The 18855-nt window shown below is 32.6% G+C and overlaps 1 protein-coding gene across 2 annotated transcripts; it reads right to left on the bottom strand.

Annotated features, from left to right (window-relative positions):
- Positions 1–7498: 7498 nt before the first annotated feature.
- Positions 7499–16677, bottom strand: LOC114324104 (acid beta-fructofuranosidase). 2 transcript variants are annotated; one of them, XM_082895987.1, is made up of 9 exons: positions 15991–16648; positions 14180–14188; positions 11327–12183; positions 10891–11055; positions 10505–10740; positions 9623–9710; positions 9312–9511; positions 8098–8203; positions 7499–8009 (listed from the first exon to the last, which is right to left on the bottom strand). In XM_082895987.1, the coding sequence occupies exons 1-8, from the start codon at positions 16367–16369 to the stop codon at positions 8098–8100; spliced, it is 2040 nt and encodes a 679-aa protein (XP_082752113.1). In that variant the 5' UTR covers positions 16370–16648; the 3' UTR covers positions 7499–8009. The 2 variants fall into 2 exon arrangements, with proteins under 2 accessions (XP_082752113.1, XP_082752114.1); XM_082895988.1 differs by lacking the exon at positions 14180–14188 and having other exon boundaries at positions 15991–16677.
- Between the last annotated feature and the right edge of the window lie 2178 nt (positions 16678–18855).

Below are 18855 nucleotides of genomic sequence, written 5' to 3'. Positions count from 1 at the left end.
AATGGAAAGCCAAACCAGCCAAACTCTTGCATTTCCAAAATTAAGAAATCACTATTAGTAGGGGCCTACTGTGTGTGACCTCATCATCATTAATTAAACATAGATAACACGCAATATTCTTTATGGATCAATTCTAAATAAGCTACAACACCAAATGCTTGTACAAAGTATATTATCAACAATAGCATACTAAAGTAATTTTAAACATATGGCGTGGAATCATAAAAATACATAAAATAAATAAATAAAACACCAAACAAAATGCATGCATTGCAATATAACATTAGTAAATTGCTTTTAAAATAAATGTTTATGACTGGAATTTATTCGATAAAAATAACGAAATCAGATTTTTTTTATATATATATATAGAAATTAAGAGTAAAGTTAATGAAAATGCAATATTTTAATGAAAAAACAGAAAAAGTTAGATCATGTACTTGAGATGCCATCTTGAATTCTGAATTGGTCGTTTATGGAGGGATTCAAGAGGCCGATTCAGTGAGGTTTACGTTTACGGAGGTATTCTAGAGGCCGATTTAGCGAGGTTTACGGAAGAAGATGGAGTCAAATGCAAAAATCGAGACCCCGCTAATCTTCCTGCACCGATTCATCTTCTATTCTAGTCTACAAATTATAGCGATTCCAGTTTTAACCCGACCCTTTTTTATCCTGGACTCGGGTTTCTTGGTTCCATGTTGTTGTTTATTTCTTGCTTCCCTTGTATCTCCTTAAATTTGGCTTTAGGATTGTTGTGGTTACGTTTGGAACAAGTTGGTTGCTTGTTTTCCAAACTCTTGTTGCCCAGAATTCTGCTCCTTTGCTTGAGCGGTACTTCTTGCGCTCGAGCAAGCTTTGTGAACTCTCAGTATTTTACAGGTCTGCAAAACTACTGGGAGAGTGTATTCTACGCTTGAGCAGATCTTTCTGCACTTGAGCAGGCTCAACTTGAGTGGCTTTGAAAACCGTGAAGTAATAGAGATTTTATGTCTTTGTATTGTTACATCTATATTTGTTTTTGAAAACAAAAACCAACCAGCATATATCATATTTTCTATTTATTATTTTTAGAGATAGATTTAAAAATAAAAAAATATAGATAAATAATACGTTTATTTTTTTCAATTCAAAAAAGATATTCAAGTTGAAAACTTTTTTTCAACAAGATATTTAAACTCTTTTTTAATTGAAAACACAAGCAGAATATTTAAACAAACTAAAAATACAAAATCTTATAAATTACTAGGGGTGCTCGCGGTTTGGCGGTTCGGCGTTTCGGTTGCGGCCAAAAGAATCTCAAATCCGCCATTCGTCCGCCAGATTGGCGGATTGGAGAAAATCAATCCGCAACCGTCCGCTCATCATCACGCATCCGTCCAAAATGCGGTGGATCGGTTCGGTTCGGTCGGTTTTGGCAAATCGGTATATCCACTGCCAAGCAGTGACTTGGAAAGATATAAGCCAGTAAGACATGCAATTAACTATGTAGCTTTCACTTATCTTTGTAATTGTTATCTTTTGTATATTAATTCTGATTAATGAAAGCTTCTTATTGTATCAATATCACTTTGTATAGGTGTTTGGAGTTGGATTCTTGTAATTATTTTAGGGGCCTTTGTCACGACCCAAACCCACCCTTATGGGTTTAGTACCGTAACCGGCCAGTAATCCGAGATTACCGAAGGTCTTCTTAACAGTCAGACAATAATACAGAGTACAAGGGCATGGCAGAAGCCAAAACAGTAAATAAACAATGTCCAATGAGCTGTGACAGTCTGTATGCAAAAAGACTCTTCATACATATATACAATCAGTGCGAAACAATTTGTACAACATTTACAATCATCCAGGTCAGAGACTTAATCCCTATTAAGACAGTACAGTACAGTGTTACCGGTCTATACAATAATACAAAGTAGATACAGAGACAAACGGAGGAAATTAAAACACCACTAAGCCATAGCTTGAACGGGCTCGGAACCTCACAATGAGGCACATAGGTCGGTTTGACAAAACTGGAGTTTACCCCGACGCTTCTAGCAACGGTCCGGTGCCTAAACACCTACATATATATATGAGCAGTGAGCTAAAGCACAGTGAATAACATAATGCGTAAAGAGGTTAAGAATGAATGTCCTTACAGTATTGAAAGCAGTCAATTCAATCAGTATATTAGTTATTCAGTCATTACAGTCATATGTGGTACATCCAGTAGCAAAACAGTACAGTAGGTCTTATCAGACCGAACAGTCAGTTGATGGCCATCATATCAGTAAACAGTAGTGGTTCCAACATGGGAACCAACAGAGATCTCTATAACAGTAGCAGTAACAGTAGCAGTAGTTACTAAGGATGCCACAATACAGTTCACAATTAGGACATCATTCATTCAGTAACAGTATCATTTCAGAAAACAGTACAGTTCAATTGTTCAGAAGATAATCATATTTGAACATATCTTTACACAGTTGTTACTCACAGAGTTCTGGGCTACAGTTAAGCTAGAGCGCGTCCTCAGAAAGCCAATCCTACACAGTTGCAGAATGAACACACACTAAGCTACACAGTTGGGAAAATAATAACTTAATCCCTATCTTGACTCGGTGTGGTTCTACATCTATATTCTCATTAAGATGCCTTAAACTAGGCCTAAGAATGCCTAGGATGAAATGAGGATGCAAAGATGCACTTTAAAAGTATTTTCAAAAAACAGGGTTCCAGCTCGAGCGTCGATTACTCTGCTCGAGCGGACATACAGACAAAGGTTTCCGCTGGAGCACAGACTTAGACGCTCGAGCGTACTGCAAAACAATCAAAAGTGTTGTATCGGTGAAAATCACGCTCAATTGGGCGCTCGACATCTACTCGAGCGTAAAACACAAGGTCCCGCTCAAGCGTCAATTACCCCGCTCGAGCGGACATCAAAACAGTGCAAAATACTGGGAGCACGAATTTCACGCTCGAGCACCAGTCACTTCGCTCGAGCGTGAGTTCAAAATCTGGAATTCTCAAATTTGAACCTCAAACTCAAATTCAACTTCAAATGTATCAAATTCGATTCCTTTGGGCCCATTTCCTGAAAAACACTTCAAAACTTATAGTTTAACATGATTCAAAGCTCAATTGTAAAAATCAAAGCCCAAAGATAGTTCAAATAAATCCAATTTCAAACCAAAACTCAAGAACATAACTCAAACATGACATGCATGAGTTTAAACCAATTCAAAGCTTCAATTACTTGCTCAAATGAGCCAATTCCTTCAAAACCAAGATGAGTTCATGGTCCAATGCAAAAATATAAACATGCATGTACCAAATTCCATGTATTCAACCTCAAAATGCTAGGCTACAAGCATGCATGCATGATTTATGCTACAATTCAACATTATAAGCCAATTCTAGACTTGGACCACTCATTAACCATGGACTATGCAAGATACAACTCAATTACACAAATGAGAGGGTGAAACACCAACCTTAAATCTTCAAGCTCAAGAATATAAGCTCAATTGCAAAGAAACCTTCAATTCTTCAAGTCCTCTAAGCCAAACTCTCAAGAACAACTCAATTCCTCTCACTATCTCCTCTTAGTCGGCTATGCTCTCAAGGAATGGCTGAAGAAAATGTTTTGTGGTCAAGTGTAATAAGGCTCAACATGTTTAGTTAGTGGGTCACTAGGCATGGCAAGGTTGCGATTAAGTCTAAGTTTGCAATTTATCAATATTTGATCTAATTTAACCATACCAAGTCACATTTCAGACAAATATGCCATAAAATCTTATAAATTCTAATGATCGTAAAACATCAATCGATTTCAGATTCGGCCGCCGATAAAGCCTTCAATTCGCAATTTACAACATAAAATATGGACGGATAATTAAACAGTCAAACAGATAGACATGCATTTAAACTATTACATTCAATCAGTCAGTTCAGTATTTCAGTCGATTCAATTACTTATCATAATCAGTCTCAGTTTAGTAGTAATCAGTGGGGTTGTCAATAATCAGTGGTGAGGGTTATTACAGCGTTACACAGATCCAAACACATATACACTAAAACAAATTTCAAAACCAATCTGCCATAGACATACATATATCTGCCATATATATATATATATACATTAGAGAGAGACAGAGAGAGACACACACACACACACACAGAAAGAGGCTTGAGCAAGAAAGGGTACTGGTGCGGAAACGAAGAGGGATAGATGATAGATATGCGTTGGAGTATAAGATCGATCATGAAGATGAGATTGATTGAAGCTGAAGATCTTAGATCTCCATTGGAGCCTTAGGCAGAGAGAAGAGAAACTAGATCAAGAGCATGCATTTGACAAATTAGGGCCAGAGAATAAGATTTTATTTGCCTATTATTGAGACAACCAAAATATTTGGTCTCCAACAATCTTCACACATTAGCAACCAAATTAATTGGTCTCCAGCTCTTAGTCATATCAAACACGCAGATCAACTGATCAAATAAGAGTAAGTATAACATTTTTTTCCCCCCGATAATACATATCATAAAGGAATATGGTGTGTTTATATTGCTTTCTCTTAAAATTTATTTTTGTCCCTAATTGATGGCTTTTAGAGACCAAATTCAATTGGTCTCTAAATATTAGTCTCTAAATCACTAATTTCTTGTAGTGTTGATAAGATTTCAAATATTATGAGTCTAAAATTTTGTTTTTATTCTTAAATAGTTAACATCTCTTAAAAAATATGAGATTCTCATTGAGAAATGGATTTTCTATTTAGTTTGGAAATATAATTCTTACTGTAATAGATAATAAGATAATCCATTCTATATTGTGGAATTATGAAATTTTCAAATCACAATCTCATTCTTAGTTAAAATTTGTGTCATTTAAATTTAACATAGTATATAAATAACCACCCAAAATAAATTAATCTCGGATAATGGTGTCAATTCACTCTTTTCATTTCTTTTTTTGGTTTCAACTCACTCTCAGTGCCATTTTAAGAACATAGTAAAAAGTCACGTTTTTGGTGGCTGCCAAAAACTCAACAAAATCTCTTTGGGAAGTGCCAAAAACGTAGCCTTAAAATTACAAATTAGGGCCTATGAAAAAATAAATAAATAAAAATAAATCTCTTATGTTGGGTAAGGATATTTCGATCATTTTAATTTGATTTGACACCATAAATAAATATTAAACTAAAAAATAAAAAGTCAGCTTTTTACCAACTTCCCAAATCACTTTCAAAAAAACCAAAAAGCTTGATAAAAAGCCAAAAGTCAACTTTTTACCAACTTCCCAAAACAACCCTCAACCATTAGATTATGCTTAAAGATTCACATGTTTTAATATTTATATGATTCAATAATTTAAAGTGCAGTCATATATATGAGAATAGAAAATTATTGCCCGTCTAAAAAAGTAATTAAATAAGAAGTCCTTATCCGCTAATCCAGCAGCGATTAGCTCCACAGCCATAATTAATGACAGACAATTTTTTAAACAAAATGTTTATGTGACTAATCATGATATAAGCAAAGCCATAAAGCTCAAATTTGGCAACAATTTGGCTACTCCAACCGACCAAAACTATAATATTAATGCCAATTTCATTTTTATAATAAGTTTATAATATATGCTCAATCTTATCATGCATTAAAATTTTTGTTTTATCTTTGAATGTCTATGATTAGAGCAATTTGAGTGTATAAGATTGCATAAATTAAAATATAATATTTCTTTGCGATCTTTTGCTTAGAATATCATGGTTTACCCTTGTCCAAGAAACCTTTTTGAAGAAAGCACATCTTCAACCAACTTCAAATTTGGAAATGTCATATTTTTAAAGCTTATGTGGCAAATTATAATCTTTAAATTTGACAAAATAGAGTATCCCACCTAATGTGTATTATTATTATTGTTATTATTATTTGTGGATCTCTTGTATCAAGTTCCTGGATAAAACCCACTTTAAGAATTGGCAAATCGGTTGAAAATATTTTTATCTTCAACTTTATATTTTAATGGATTTAAATTATGAGTTGATCCTATTGACTATACTTATTTATCTATAACTCCTGATTAATAAATTTAGCGCTGTGAATTTATTCATTAATATCCACTATTCTTTATTCATATTCACTCGTTCGCTCACAAAAATCCATCATTCTCTTCCACATACACAAATAATGAAACAGACTAATAAATTTATCACTAAAAATTAAATCTTAATCTTAATTTAGTTTTCAACATATCTAAGAAAAAGAGAGATCTAGAGAATCACCATTATTTAGAGTAATTTAGTATCAATTTCACCATCTGAAACAAAGGAGGCAATGCTGATGTGGTGGTTGTGTAGATCGGCGATGGTGGCAATATGTCGTATAGATCAACAATGGTAAAAATAGTTGGTAAACGGTGGCAACATCTAAAAATGACGGTAGTGATGGTGAGTGGATGACAATGGCATCGGCGGTAGAATATGGTAGTGTGAATCTTAAAAAAAATGGTGGAGAGAGGAATAGCAAGAGAGAAGAGAAGAAGATGAAAGAATTTGTAGGATCTATTGGTTCATTTAAAAAATCACCAAGACTAATTGTATTTAAATATATTTAATGGAACTAGTTGATAATTACCCTTTTCTAATAGCATTTGGTACTAGGTAGAATGGCCCAAGCTGCAACAGTAACATGGGCCGTCTAGTTAGTAGGTACCGTGGGTTGTAATTTGTTAGCCCAAAAAAACAAATGAACCCAAATTCCAATGAAAGCTTAGAAAAGGGCACAGGAGCTTAGCCCATTAAGGCATTAATTGACATGAATTCATAAATCACATTTATATTCCACTAATTGAAAAGCCTCCATTAAAGGAAAAATTATTTAGTGTAGTTAGGGCATACGTGACAATATTCATACCAATCATCAAATGACATATTCTCTTATTATTTTTTAATCACCTAAGACTAAATTGTGGACTCCACTCTTTTTACCAATAATAATACTCTTGAGGCATCACTTGACTGCCAAATTACTTCTCCCATTAAAAACTTCTTCAATACAATGTGAAATGCACTTAGGATTCCAACCTACACAAAACTTAGTTACGGTAGAACTTCCATTGAAAAATTTAGTGACAATGTGTTGGAAAACAATTTAGATAAATGTGTAATTACGCAGATATGTCAAGACTAAAATGCAATCTCAATGATAATTAGACTTGTACCAAACTCTTATGTATAGCTTAAGAGAATGAGCTACTTGGTTCTTTCTCGTCTTGATGGAGAGAATCACAAATTTCCTAATACTATGTTTGGTTCATTAATTATGGAAGGATTTTTAAAAAATAAAAGAAAAATGTTATATGAAATGTGAATGAAATATAATTATATTTCATTAACATTTTATACACTTTTTTTCTTTTTTCTTTACAAATTCATAAATCAAATACAGTATAAATATGAATGAGTACAAAAGTAGAAATTGAAATGAAAAGGACAAATTCGAAGTGATATGACAATATAAATGGAAATTATTTGCTATTAATGAAAATCGATAAGTACAATTCTCATCAATAAAAATAAACCAACTAAAAGCTAAGCACATGAATTTAGAAATAAAAGAATATGAATGTCATGAGCCACTCGTCCTATTTTTTCAAAACAACTTCAGCTCCAGTAACTCTTCTTCCCAAGAAAATAGGGATGCCAAGTGCAATACCCAACTCAGAAGGCCCCCCGACGTTGGGAGATAGAATTCTATAAAAAAAAATAATAATAAATAAATGATACAAAAACTTTAGGAGAGAGAATGAGTGTGATAAAGATTTCCAAATCACTATCCCATGAAAGAATCGTTGTTTGGCCGAGGAATCCATGCGTTTCCAAATCAAAAGACAACGACACGTGCATCCTTATCCATCTGCCAGCTAGACTCCACGACGATGTTTACATCTCCTTCTTGCTGCCTTATGCTTTGTCACACCCATTTAACTTTCTCCACGTGTACTCCGTCCAATAGCTTGTCTAACATGGTCCGAACACAATGAAACTTAAGAGAATTGCTTAGGAATTAACATTAAAAAAAAAAAAAAGAAAAAAAAAAAAAGTTCACCTAGCTATTCGAGTTGCGGAAGAGAGAAGATAGTGGCTTTAATGTGAAACGTGAATGGAACCACACAATAATTACAACGAGCACGAAGGAGACAACCAATGTTCCTCTGCAGCAAGTGTAGACAACGGATCACCAACAAATTCAATTCACCATTGTCTCATGTGTACAATTTCTTCATGCCATGAAACATTTAAAATCGTGCATGTTTTTAGGTCTGAGGATGGTTCCAAAACTGTCTTTATCCCATGTTCCAATCCAATCGTAACAATTTGATCCTTTGTAGAGATTTTTGTATTTTAAGACTATCACACAATTCAATAATTTTGACCGATTGAAGTGGAACAGGAGGGCATTTGGTTAAGTTTTCAGAACTTTTTTTATTTTTTTTATTTTTTTGAACAATTAGAAACTAGTTTGACAAAAATAAAAATCAAAAAATATTTTTAAATTTTCAAAAACTGTCTCTGCCCCAAGAAAAAGATATATATATATATATATATATATATTGAAATACTGAGTTTTTTTTTTTTTTTTTTTTTTCAATTTTTTCATCAAACTAGTTTTTTTCTCATAAAATAAATTCTGAAACTAAGCCAAACAATGCCAGTGTTTTCAGGGTAGAAAATTTTTGATCAGTTTATAAAGACCTGTGACATGCATAGAAAATTATACAGAAAAATAAATGAGCACTTTTCTTTACGCTTTTCCGCACAAGTATACGTTATTGTTGATTATATGTGCAGCTAATGGAATAATCCATGGACTTAAAAAAAAAAAAAAATTGCAATTTTTTTTTTGTGACTGAGAACTTGGATGAGGGAAGATCTTTTTGATTGATCCAGGCATGTAAACTTGAGGTTCAAAGGTCAAGCCTATGAACCGGACAAACAGAAGGGGAGTCAAACCTCAGGCCTCCTAGCTAAAAACATGGGCAACTTGCTGTCCGAGCTACCTTTCAGGTTTTAAAAAAAAAAAATGTGCATAGGACTTCATGAACATTTTACACGTGAACAACACAAGGGTCCTCGAACTTCAATTGATAGATGGAGATGAGATGAGTGAAGAATATGGTCATGCTCTACTCTACATTTTTTTTTTTTTTCCCTTTTTTTCTGCACAAAATGATGATAAAATGACAGTACACAATCTGAAGTAGAGAGCAATGGAGAGACATGATTGAGCATTAGAAGTGTTTTTTTTTTTTTTTTTTTTACATTATGAGTTCAGTGGGATAGGAATGAATATATGCAGAGTCCATTTGCCAAATCTTGAGGGAGGCTATGATGTTGGCCTCGGTAGCATTGTTGAACAAGAAAATTTTTGCATCTTCATAGATGGCCTTCGTTGGATATATCCGCGAAGTTATGCATGTCCTCCCGCGTTGAGCGAAGCTTTCTACTATCGAATGATCCACCTAAATTAAAAATGAACCCGCATTTTAATAATCCAAATTTTATTTTCGATAAATTTTAGGATTTTAGGCAGCAAATTATTATTACTAAGCAAAATGATTTTTTTAACATACCAATATTCTCATGCTGAACTTTTCTCCTTTGAGCACTGGAACTGTGCTTCCATAAATTGGTTTCATCACATCTGTTGCCTTTGAAGACCTACACAAAAAACAGGTGTATCGGCGAGTCAAGTTGTGGTTCATGCCAAAGACAGTCCTCTGATTAGGGATAGCAAAAAAAACCCGACCCAGCAGTTCCCAACCCTCCCCGATTCTAATAAAATGAGTTTGGGGAGGGTAACCCGACCCAATTATGCATACTATAAAACCTGACATATAAATTACATAATTATAAAATGATTTTAAAGATTTTTTTTCTCTTCTATTCTCTGTTTTATTGGATATTGCAGCTCTTTTCTTTCTTCCTTGACTCTGATCGCACACTTAAATCAATGTTTAATCATTGTCGTCTAGAATTATCAAAACCACATTATTAATAGTCAATACTAAAAATATAAGTCATGAAACCAAACGGGGCAAGTAGGGTTGGAGACTGGATTATATTATGTGGGGAGGGCTGAGGATGGGGGAGTGGAGAGGAGAGTCTGGCGGATAAGGTCCAATACTCTCTAAACAAGGGTGCAGGAGGGTAGGGGTCAAAGACTCATACCTGCCTCCATCCTAACCTCTAATAGTACTAAGCCAATGTTTTGCGTTGGAGAAAAAATCAGAATTATATGAAAATAATGGGGGTTCTCAGAGATGGATGGAAATTCTAACTTCAAGATGAATGTTAACAAGGGGCAGGTAATATAATTTTCAAAAAAAAAAAAATCATAAGGGTGGACTTATATAATTTGGTAATACTCATAACCAATAAAATTATAATAAGGACAAAAAAATATTAATTACTATTGAGTATGTTTCAAGTGCACAATGAAAAGAGTAACAAACCTTGATTCATCAGCACAGAAGAAAGTCTTCAACTTGCCCTCAGCTCCCTTGGCAACATAGAAGTAAACGGGAGTCTGCTCAGAAAGGCTCTCATCTGCAAGAACCAACAAACCAAACGGTCCAAGAGCACCCCGGTTTGCTGCTCCACCGGCAGTGCTGCAACTGAACATCTCATCAGTTTCATTCACCCTGTTCAAGGCCTCCTGATCGAGCTCAAACTCGGCCATGATGTCCAACTGTTACATTGCCAATGCACAATTGACAATATAAGCCAATTGTTACATTCCCACAAGAAAAATGAGCTCACAAAATCTAATCATAGAATTCAAACACAACTCTCTCATTCTGTGAATCGATTCTGTGCAAGTAGAAGATCTAATACTAACCTGAGAGGTTTTTTTGCCGACATCAAGGGGCAAGACTGAGCCTGGTTGGACAACCACATTGCTAAATTGCCAGCTTTTCGTTCTTAATTTCTCAACCTCCACTACTGGCCATTGAAGTACATTGCTTCCAGTTTTCCTGTCAAACACTACTGTCCTTGGAACTGCCTGTTTGAATCATTAGCATCTTTGTCAACAAGTATGACATATTTATGGGCAGGAGGGTAGTAAGGAAAGAAAAAACTACATACCGTCACAGAAATTTTTGGAATACAAAAATATTTTTCTAGAAAGTGAATTGTGTGATATATATTCAAATTTAATGGGGGTGTTGCATTGAAATTTATCATTTTACACGAAGTGCCAATACAAATAATATTTAATTATATAAATATCACTGTCTTTATGTAAAAATTGAGTATGAAATATATGAATGTACCTGAAGAGAAGCCCAACCCTTCTGAATGTCGGCCAATTCGCTATCTGTCTCCGGAATCCAACCCCACAACACCCTTCTCTTCTTCTCCACATCAAAAAATGTCTTCGATGCATAGAATTTTCCGTAATCATATCTCAACCCGAGACCCACATCCAATTTCGGATCATCCGGATGCCAAACAGCTGTTTCCTCATCATACGTCCCCAGAGAATAGTAATCATTCCTATCATCATCAAAGCTAGCTTTCACCACATGTTTCACTCCAGAACCCTTCATTGACGTGTCCAACCCGTTTTCCCCACTCGTGGATACCGGGTAGAAGTCCACGCACTCCCACATACCCGTACCCGGAACCGCATGGAGCACCCCTTCCAAGAGCTCGAAGTTTTTAAAGTCCATGGTCTCATAAACCAATGAAATGCCCGTTTTGTTGATTTTTGACCCGATTGTGATCCGCCACTTGCCCTCAGATGTGAGCCAGGCGGTTGTCGGGTCACGGAAGTCGTGGATATCAATTCCGGGTGGGGGTACTAGAACCGGGTTTTTGGGGTATTTGACCCAATCGATGAGGAGGGGATCAGATGGGTCGGCGGGGTATGCTAGATTTTGGACCTGCACGGTCTGATTGGTTGATCCGGTGTAGAGCATGACGAGATCACCGTTGGGGAGGAGGGTAGCGGACCCAGTCCAGACACCGTTGCTATCGTACCATTGATCGTAGGTCATCGCGATGGGAAGGTGGCGCCAGTGGATCAGGTCTGTTGATACCGAATGACCCCACACGATGTTACCCCATACTGCACCTTCTGGGTTGTATTGGTAGAAGAAGTGGTACCACCCTTTGTAGTATAGTGGACCTATCATGTTTAACATGGATCATAAAGTTCTCATTAATTAAGGCTTTTTTTTGTTTATTTTTAATTTTATAAGTTATATTTTAACTAAAAATATATATATACAATGAAGTTTAATATATATCTTTTATAGGGAGAATAAAAATAAACAAAAAATAAATTACTCTCTCAAAAGAAATAAAACTAAGCCTATAAAAAACAAATACAACATTCACAACAAAATTGATTTAAAGTTTTCCTCTACTTCAAGTTATGAATTACGCTTTCAGTTTTCTTCTTTTATCGTCTTTTTTGAGGCTTTCTTTGGGATAAATTTTTTTAGCATAAGTTTTTAATTATTTTAGTCTAATTAAAAAAGTTTTATTTGAGATAAATTTTTTATTTTTTATTTTTATATTTAGATGTGATGATTGTGAAAAAAAAAAATTAAATGATTATGATTTATATGTGATATTTTAATCTATTTTATCTTTTTATAAACTAAATTAGCCCAATTTGTATCCCGAACAATCCCGATTATCCTTTAATGCATTGATGACATGTAAATTGTATTTTAGGGGGGGGAGAGGGACGTTTATTTATAAGTACAGATCAACTCATACAAATTTAGAAAATGAACAAGTAAGTTATACAAATTGGATGACAAAAAATAATATGATGATTCGCATACAGTTCATAAATTGTTAATCCAATTATAAATTGACTTAACTCAGCTTCTACACATATGTATTTATCCCTTATTTTCATCAAAAAAAAATTTCTATAATTTGATTATTTAATATATTAATTTGCAAAAAAATGAGTTTAAATAACATCATGTATTATGTTTGGATTTTATGTTGAGATTTGAAATTAATAATCGTTTTTAAAAAAATTGTAAAAGAAATTATGGTTGTTTGTTCACTAATTAATGTCATTTAATAAGCACAGGTGTAACGATCATTAATGGTAAAAATGCCACGTCATTCTTAAAATTCACCTGCTTTGAGCCATTTGTAAATGCCATGTCATGGATAAGGACATTTAATGTAAAAAATTAAATTTCCTAGCATTATTACTCTTAAATAAGTAGGTAAATACATGTCCTGTCTTTTTGTCCAGTTCAAATCGCTTTCAATCTGACTTTGTTTATCGACATAATTGTTAGACACATCCACGTGGCTGCTGTCAATCCACAAATCCAACACAATTTTGGTACAACTAGTGCTCTTTTTTAAATGAATAATAATTATGATTATTAAAGTCCAAAAGACTCTCCTTGGAAAGTGATCGCGTGGACCAACCAATGTATTGCACTAATCCAAATTAAAAAATAATAACTATCCAAAATTCTCGCCATTGATAACTTTTTATGCTTCTAAAGTTGAAAGGGAAAGAATTGTGGATATAAGAAATTAAAATGTGATTTTACTGTAACTTTTTAATTGATTGTTTTCACCACTATTTATGACAATGATGGTTTCAACGGTGATCATATATTTTTGAAATGTTTGAATGTTGAACTTGCATAAGAATTAGTAAAATTAAAGGAAAAGAAAAAAATTAGTAAATAAAAAATGAAAGGTAAATTTTTTCTTTGAAATTTATTTTCTTTTTTCCCCCCTACCTACACATATCTAAAGACTTTTTGGAAACTTTAGTTTCTAATCAAAAAATCATTTTAAATTATCAAATTAATCTTTCTATTTTTCTGTATATATTTTTATTAAAAAATTTAAAAAATTACTAAATGTCACATTTTTTTCAAACAATTAATCTCACTAAATTACTAAATTAATCTCTCTATTTTCTCAGACAATTCCCAAATTAAACAAGTCTATATTTTAACATTTTTCTTACCAAATGTCACTCTAGATGCAAATTTGTCAGTTGCATAGTAATTTAAATCCTAAAAAGAGGGCCAAAAAAAAAAAAAAAAAAAAAAAAAGAGTCTCGTTGTATCTAATTAGACAAGTGTACACGTGGGTGCGGAGAGAGGGGCAGAGATGTAAAAGCATACCGTTGGGATCTGCACCAGAAGAAACGATTCGTCCACCATAGCAATGACAGCACAAGAAATCGGAAAAAAAATAAATAAATAAATAAATAAAAGTCAAACTAAAATATATTAGTAAATGAAAATAAGCATTCAACATTCGGTTAATTACTCATACCAAGAATAATTACTCTGTCATTAAGATTTTACGAAAAAAAAAAAACCCATAAATAATCAAACACAAAAACTACATAGATGGAAAAGATTTTACGACATTTCTTAATAAAACTCACTTTTCAAAAATTTTGTCAATTCAATAACTATTCATAATAATCTTACTACCTAAATCTTAACAATAAAAATATTTTGGAACTCTAATAAAGGAGTTTTAATAGCTCTAGTGGAGTGTGAATCTCACTGTGATAATAATGTATGTTTTTTTTTTTTTTTTTTTTTATTGTCATTAGAGCTCATTATAATTCATTAATTTAGAAGAATTTATCATTGTTGATCTTAACAATTCTTGCATCAATGTGTGCTCAAACTTCAAAAACTATAAATAAAAAATTGCTACTTATCATTGAATTTATTATAATTTATTAAATCACAACAAGCATAGCAAAACTGGGAATGGTCTCTAGGCTTTTTTTTTTTTTTTTTGGTCAATCCTAATTCTTTATTCTATAAACGCCTTTTATTGAATGAAACAGATAAAAGAAACGTGTCATAAGGGATAATCTCATTCTTACGGAGTCTCATTTAATGATTGAATAGAAACACACAAATAGAAAGCGTCTAACAAGATATCTTCCTAAGTAACGTGTCTTTATTTACATGGAGGAGGATTGAAGGGCCTGATTGGCGCTCAGACACGTCCTGTTTTAATAATTTAAATTATTTATTTTATTAATTATTTTATATATTTTATTCATAAATAAATTAGATCGATCCGATAGTTATAACTTGTTTAATTTTTTGTATTTTTATTAAAAAAATAAATGACGATTGTGTTTTTAAAAAATAAATCATATATTTTTTTATGACAAAAATAATAAATTGAACAAATTATAATTATTTGATCGATTTAATTTATTTTATTAATGAAATGCACGAAATGTCTGACAAAATGAACAATTTAAATTATTAAAACGAGACCCATAATAAATTCTACTAATCCAAACAATCTCCTTAAATTTTAAACGGGAGAAAATCCTCCTCCTCTATAGACTCCAATGTAAAATAAATAAACTTTTTATCAAATTATTTTTTTGTTAAATTATAAATACAAAATAATAAATCTCTCCCGTTCATAAAAACAAAAAAATAAATAAATCTCTCCTACGTGGCATCTACTAGACTTTTTGGGTGGATAGGCGTCTACTAGATTGATTAAAAAGAAATTAAAAGCAAGTAAATACCGTTTATCCAATTAATTTTAGGTCTTGCTATGTAACGGTTTTATTATTTTATTGAGGTTAGGCAGGTATATTTTTGTATAATTTAGAATTTTAAAAAATGACTGAAATTATTTTGTGTCTTTTAATTTATTTTGATAATCTAAAATTTTTCTATGTGTGGTTGTAGTCTAATTTTTTCATTTCCTAACTCTATGACCAAAAATTTTATATGAAATTTATTTAATACTATTTTTTTTACTAATTATTATTTTATTGTGCATAAATTTCTATAATATTACATATATATTGTCTATATGACTATTTTTATTATAAAATACAAAATAATAAATCTCTCCTATGTGGTATCTACTAGATTTTTTTGGGTGGATAAGCGAATATACCAGATTGATTAAAAAGAAATTAAAAGTAAGTAAATACCGTTCATCCAATTAATTTTAGGTTGAAAATGGAAGGATGTTCTCTGCCACGTCAGCATGCGATTGGTCCAAGGAAAAGATGCGACCCCCAGACGGAGGCCATGGGACTTGGTGGAGACGCCTTCCGCCACCCCACGCGGCAGCGTAAGCGGCGGAGGACGCTGGTGCTTGATGGCCTCCGGCAGCTCCGAGTCCCACCTCGAAACGAGACCAATGTAAGTGGCAGAAGCCACCAGGGTCACGATTGTCACCAACCCAGATAGCAGGAGGACACGGCGGCGATTCGCCGGAGCTCCGGCGTCGGAATCGGCCGCATCGGGAAGCGATGAGTAGGAATAGGAGGGTAAAATGGCGGATGAAGATGGGTTTGGAACCACCATGGTTTGAGACTTTTTGGAGTGTTTGGATTGTTTGTGTAGGAGGATCGAGATTTAGGGGGTGTATATATATATATATATAGGAGAGAGAGAGAGAGAGAGAGAGAGAGAGGTGGGGTGAGTCAGATTCTGATTTGCCAGAAATGGACCTACGGACCAACGGGACTACGGGGAGGCTGTTAATAGGGTTGGCTGGTTTTCGTGCTTATAATATGGTTGGAAGAGAAAGAGAGAGTTTTGGAGAGAGAGAGAGAGAGAGAGAGTTGTGTATTGAATGAACAACCTTCCATTTAAACGTGAGGCCGAACAATTCTTTAACATGTGTTGAAAGGAAAATTATGCACTTGTTTTGAGTTTTTTAACAAATAATTTTTGAAATTTTTATTTTTTGTATTTTGTTATTTATTTCATAAAGGAAAATTATTCACTTGTAACTTTAAAGCCAAACAAAGTGATTGGGTTTGTTTGGGAGGTGGGTTGATTTTTTTGACTTTTTAGTTTTTTAACTATTTTAGCTTGGGGCTAAAAAGTTTTGTTTGGGAAAGACTTTTTGAATTTTTTAATTTTTTGTGAGAGAAAGAATGTAATAATTATAGATTTGATGTAATATTTTTATCTTATTGGACTAAAAAGTCTATTTTATTTTTTTGTGACTAAAATAGTCCCAAACCTAACCCAATCCTTCTTCCCAATCGAAGCCATGTGGAACTGGCCGATAAGGGTTCATTTTGCCCAGGTATAACCCGAGTTTTTTATTTAAAAAATATTAAAGTTTGGATAATATATTTTTTAATTTTGTGTAGACTTGAACAAAAGTTTAAAAGTTTGAATTAAATTTAAATCAAGTTTGAACAAAAAATCCACCAATCTCAGCAATTAAAGCTTAAATTATATATATAAATATTAAGTATATCTATAAAATTATTAGTTGTTGAATAATAGTAAAATAATTTAGACTTTTAAAACATATTCATGGTGTATTCCATAAACATAAATATCACAGCCCAATAATTACTTTTAAAATTATTAGGTTCATTATTTTTTCTAGGGCAAATTACATATACACCCCTCGAGGTTTGGCTAAATTACAGATACCCCCTGAGGTTTGAGAAATTACGAATTCCCCCCTGAATGCTATATTTGCATAAGAAATTAGGGGGTAATTTGTTATGAAATATAAACCTCAGGGGGCAAATTGTTATGAAAATACAAACCTCAGGGGGCGGGATGTAATTTTCGAAACCTCAGGGGTATCTGTAATTTAGCCAAACCTCGAGGGGTGTATATGTAATTTGCCCTTTTTTGTAACTCCGAAATGGCAAAGACTACTGTAGTGACGCTACTATTCCTTAATTCTGATTTCTCTCCTCTACGTCTCTCTCGTCATATCATTTATTTGATTTGACGGTATTAATGATTTAATCTAAAAAAATATCAACAATATTGTATCATTAAATTTTTATTATTAACACCATTACTAATGATGTGACAAGTAAAAAAAAACAAAACAAAAACTAAGACACAAAACACATGTGACAGTGGGTGGGACCCACTGTCACATCCCTAATGCAATCACTAATTAGTGATTTGTATCATTTTTCAAAAAATATTAATAAGATCTAACTAACATTAAATTAAGAATAAATTACAATTGGGCTTCCTGAAGTTTAATTAGAATACGAATCGCTCTTGTAGTTTTGAAAATTATATTTCATTCTTGAAATTTCTAATTTCATAACAAATCGTCTTTTTAACATTAAATCAATTAACAGTTTTTAATGATGTTAAAAATAATTTCAATTAATAATTTAGGTAATTTTATTATTATTATTATTGTTATTTTGATCCGTAAATGTTAGTTGTTAGTTATTTTATTATTATATAGGAGAACAATTATTAATTTTATTTTTTTAATTAATTTTGTTAAATAAAAAATTTTAGCAATGGATATTTGTAATTTTTCAAATCTTATGAGACAGTCTGTATTTTAAGTAAATTTTAAAAGGTGTATTTATAATTTATTGTTAAATTAATTAGCCTATAGCGAAGTGGAAAAAAAAAAGTAGAATATTAAAAAGTTAAAATTTTTGGATAATTTAAGTCTTGCCCAGATATTATTTGATATTATCAAGTGAGTTAGTCCACGTTGGAGATTGAATTTGAACAATTTTCATCATAATTCAAGCTAAGGCGGCAACCATTCAATCCGATGGAACCTGTCCAACTTACACACCCAATTGCAAGTATTATTACAAAACATTATTGAGTTTTTATGGTTCAAAATCTCAATGTTATTTATAGGCAAATCACTATCTCAAAATAGAATCTTATAAATAATTTTTTAGTCTTTTATTTTTTTTATAAATTCAAAAGTCCTATTAAAATAGAAATTATATAAAATACTAATTACTTATATATTTGGGTTTAATTTTTTAGAAATAAAAGTGAATCTTTGAATGTAAAAATTACACATTTGGGTAATCCGCATT

The sequence above is a fragment of the Camellia sinensis genome, chromosome 11 (genome assembly GCF_055761805.1).
Source record: "Camellia sinensis isolate YWXY chromosome 11, ASM5576180v1, whole genome shotgun sequence".
Lineage (NCBI taxonomy): Eukaryota > Viridiplantae > Streptophyta > Magnoliopsida > Ericales > Theaceae > Camellia > Camellia sinensis.
This window is presented reverse-complemented; position numbering and strand designations above follow the sequence as displayed.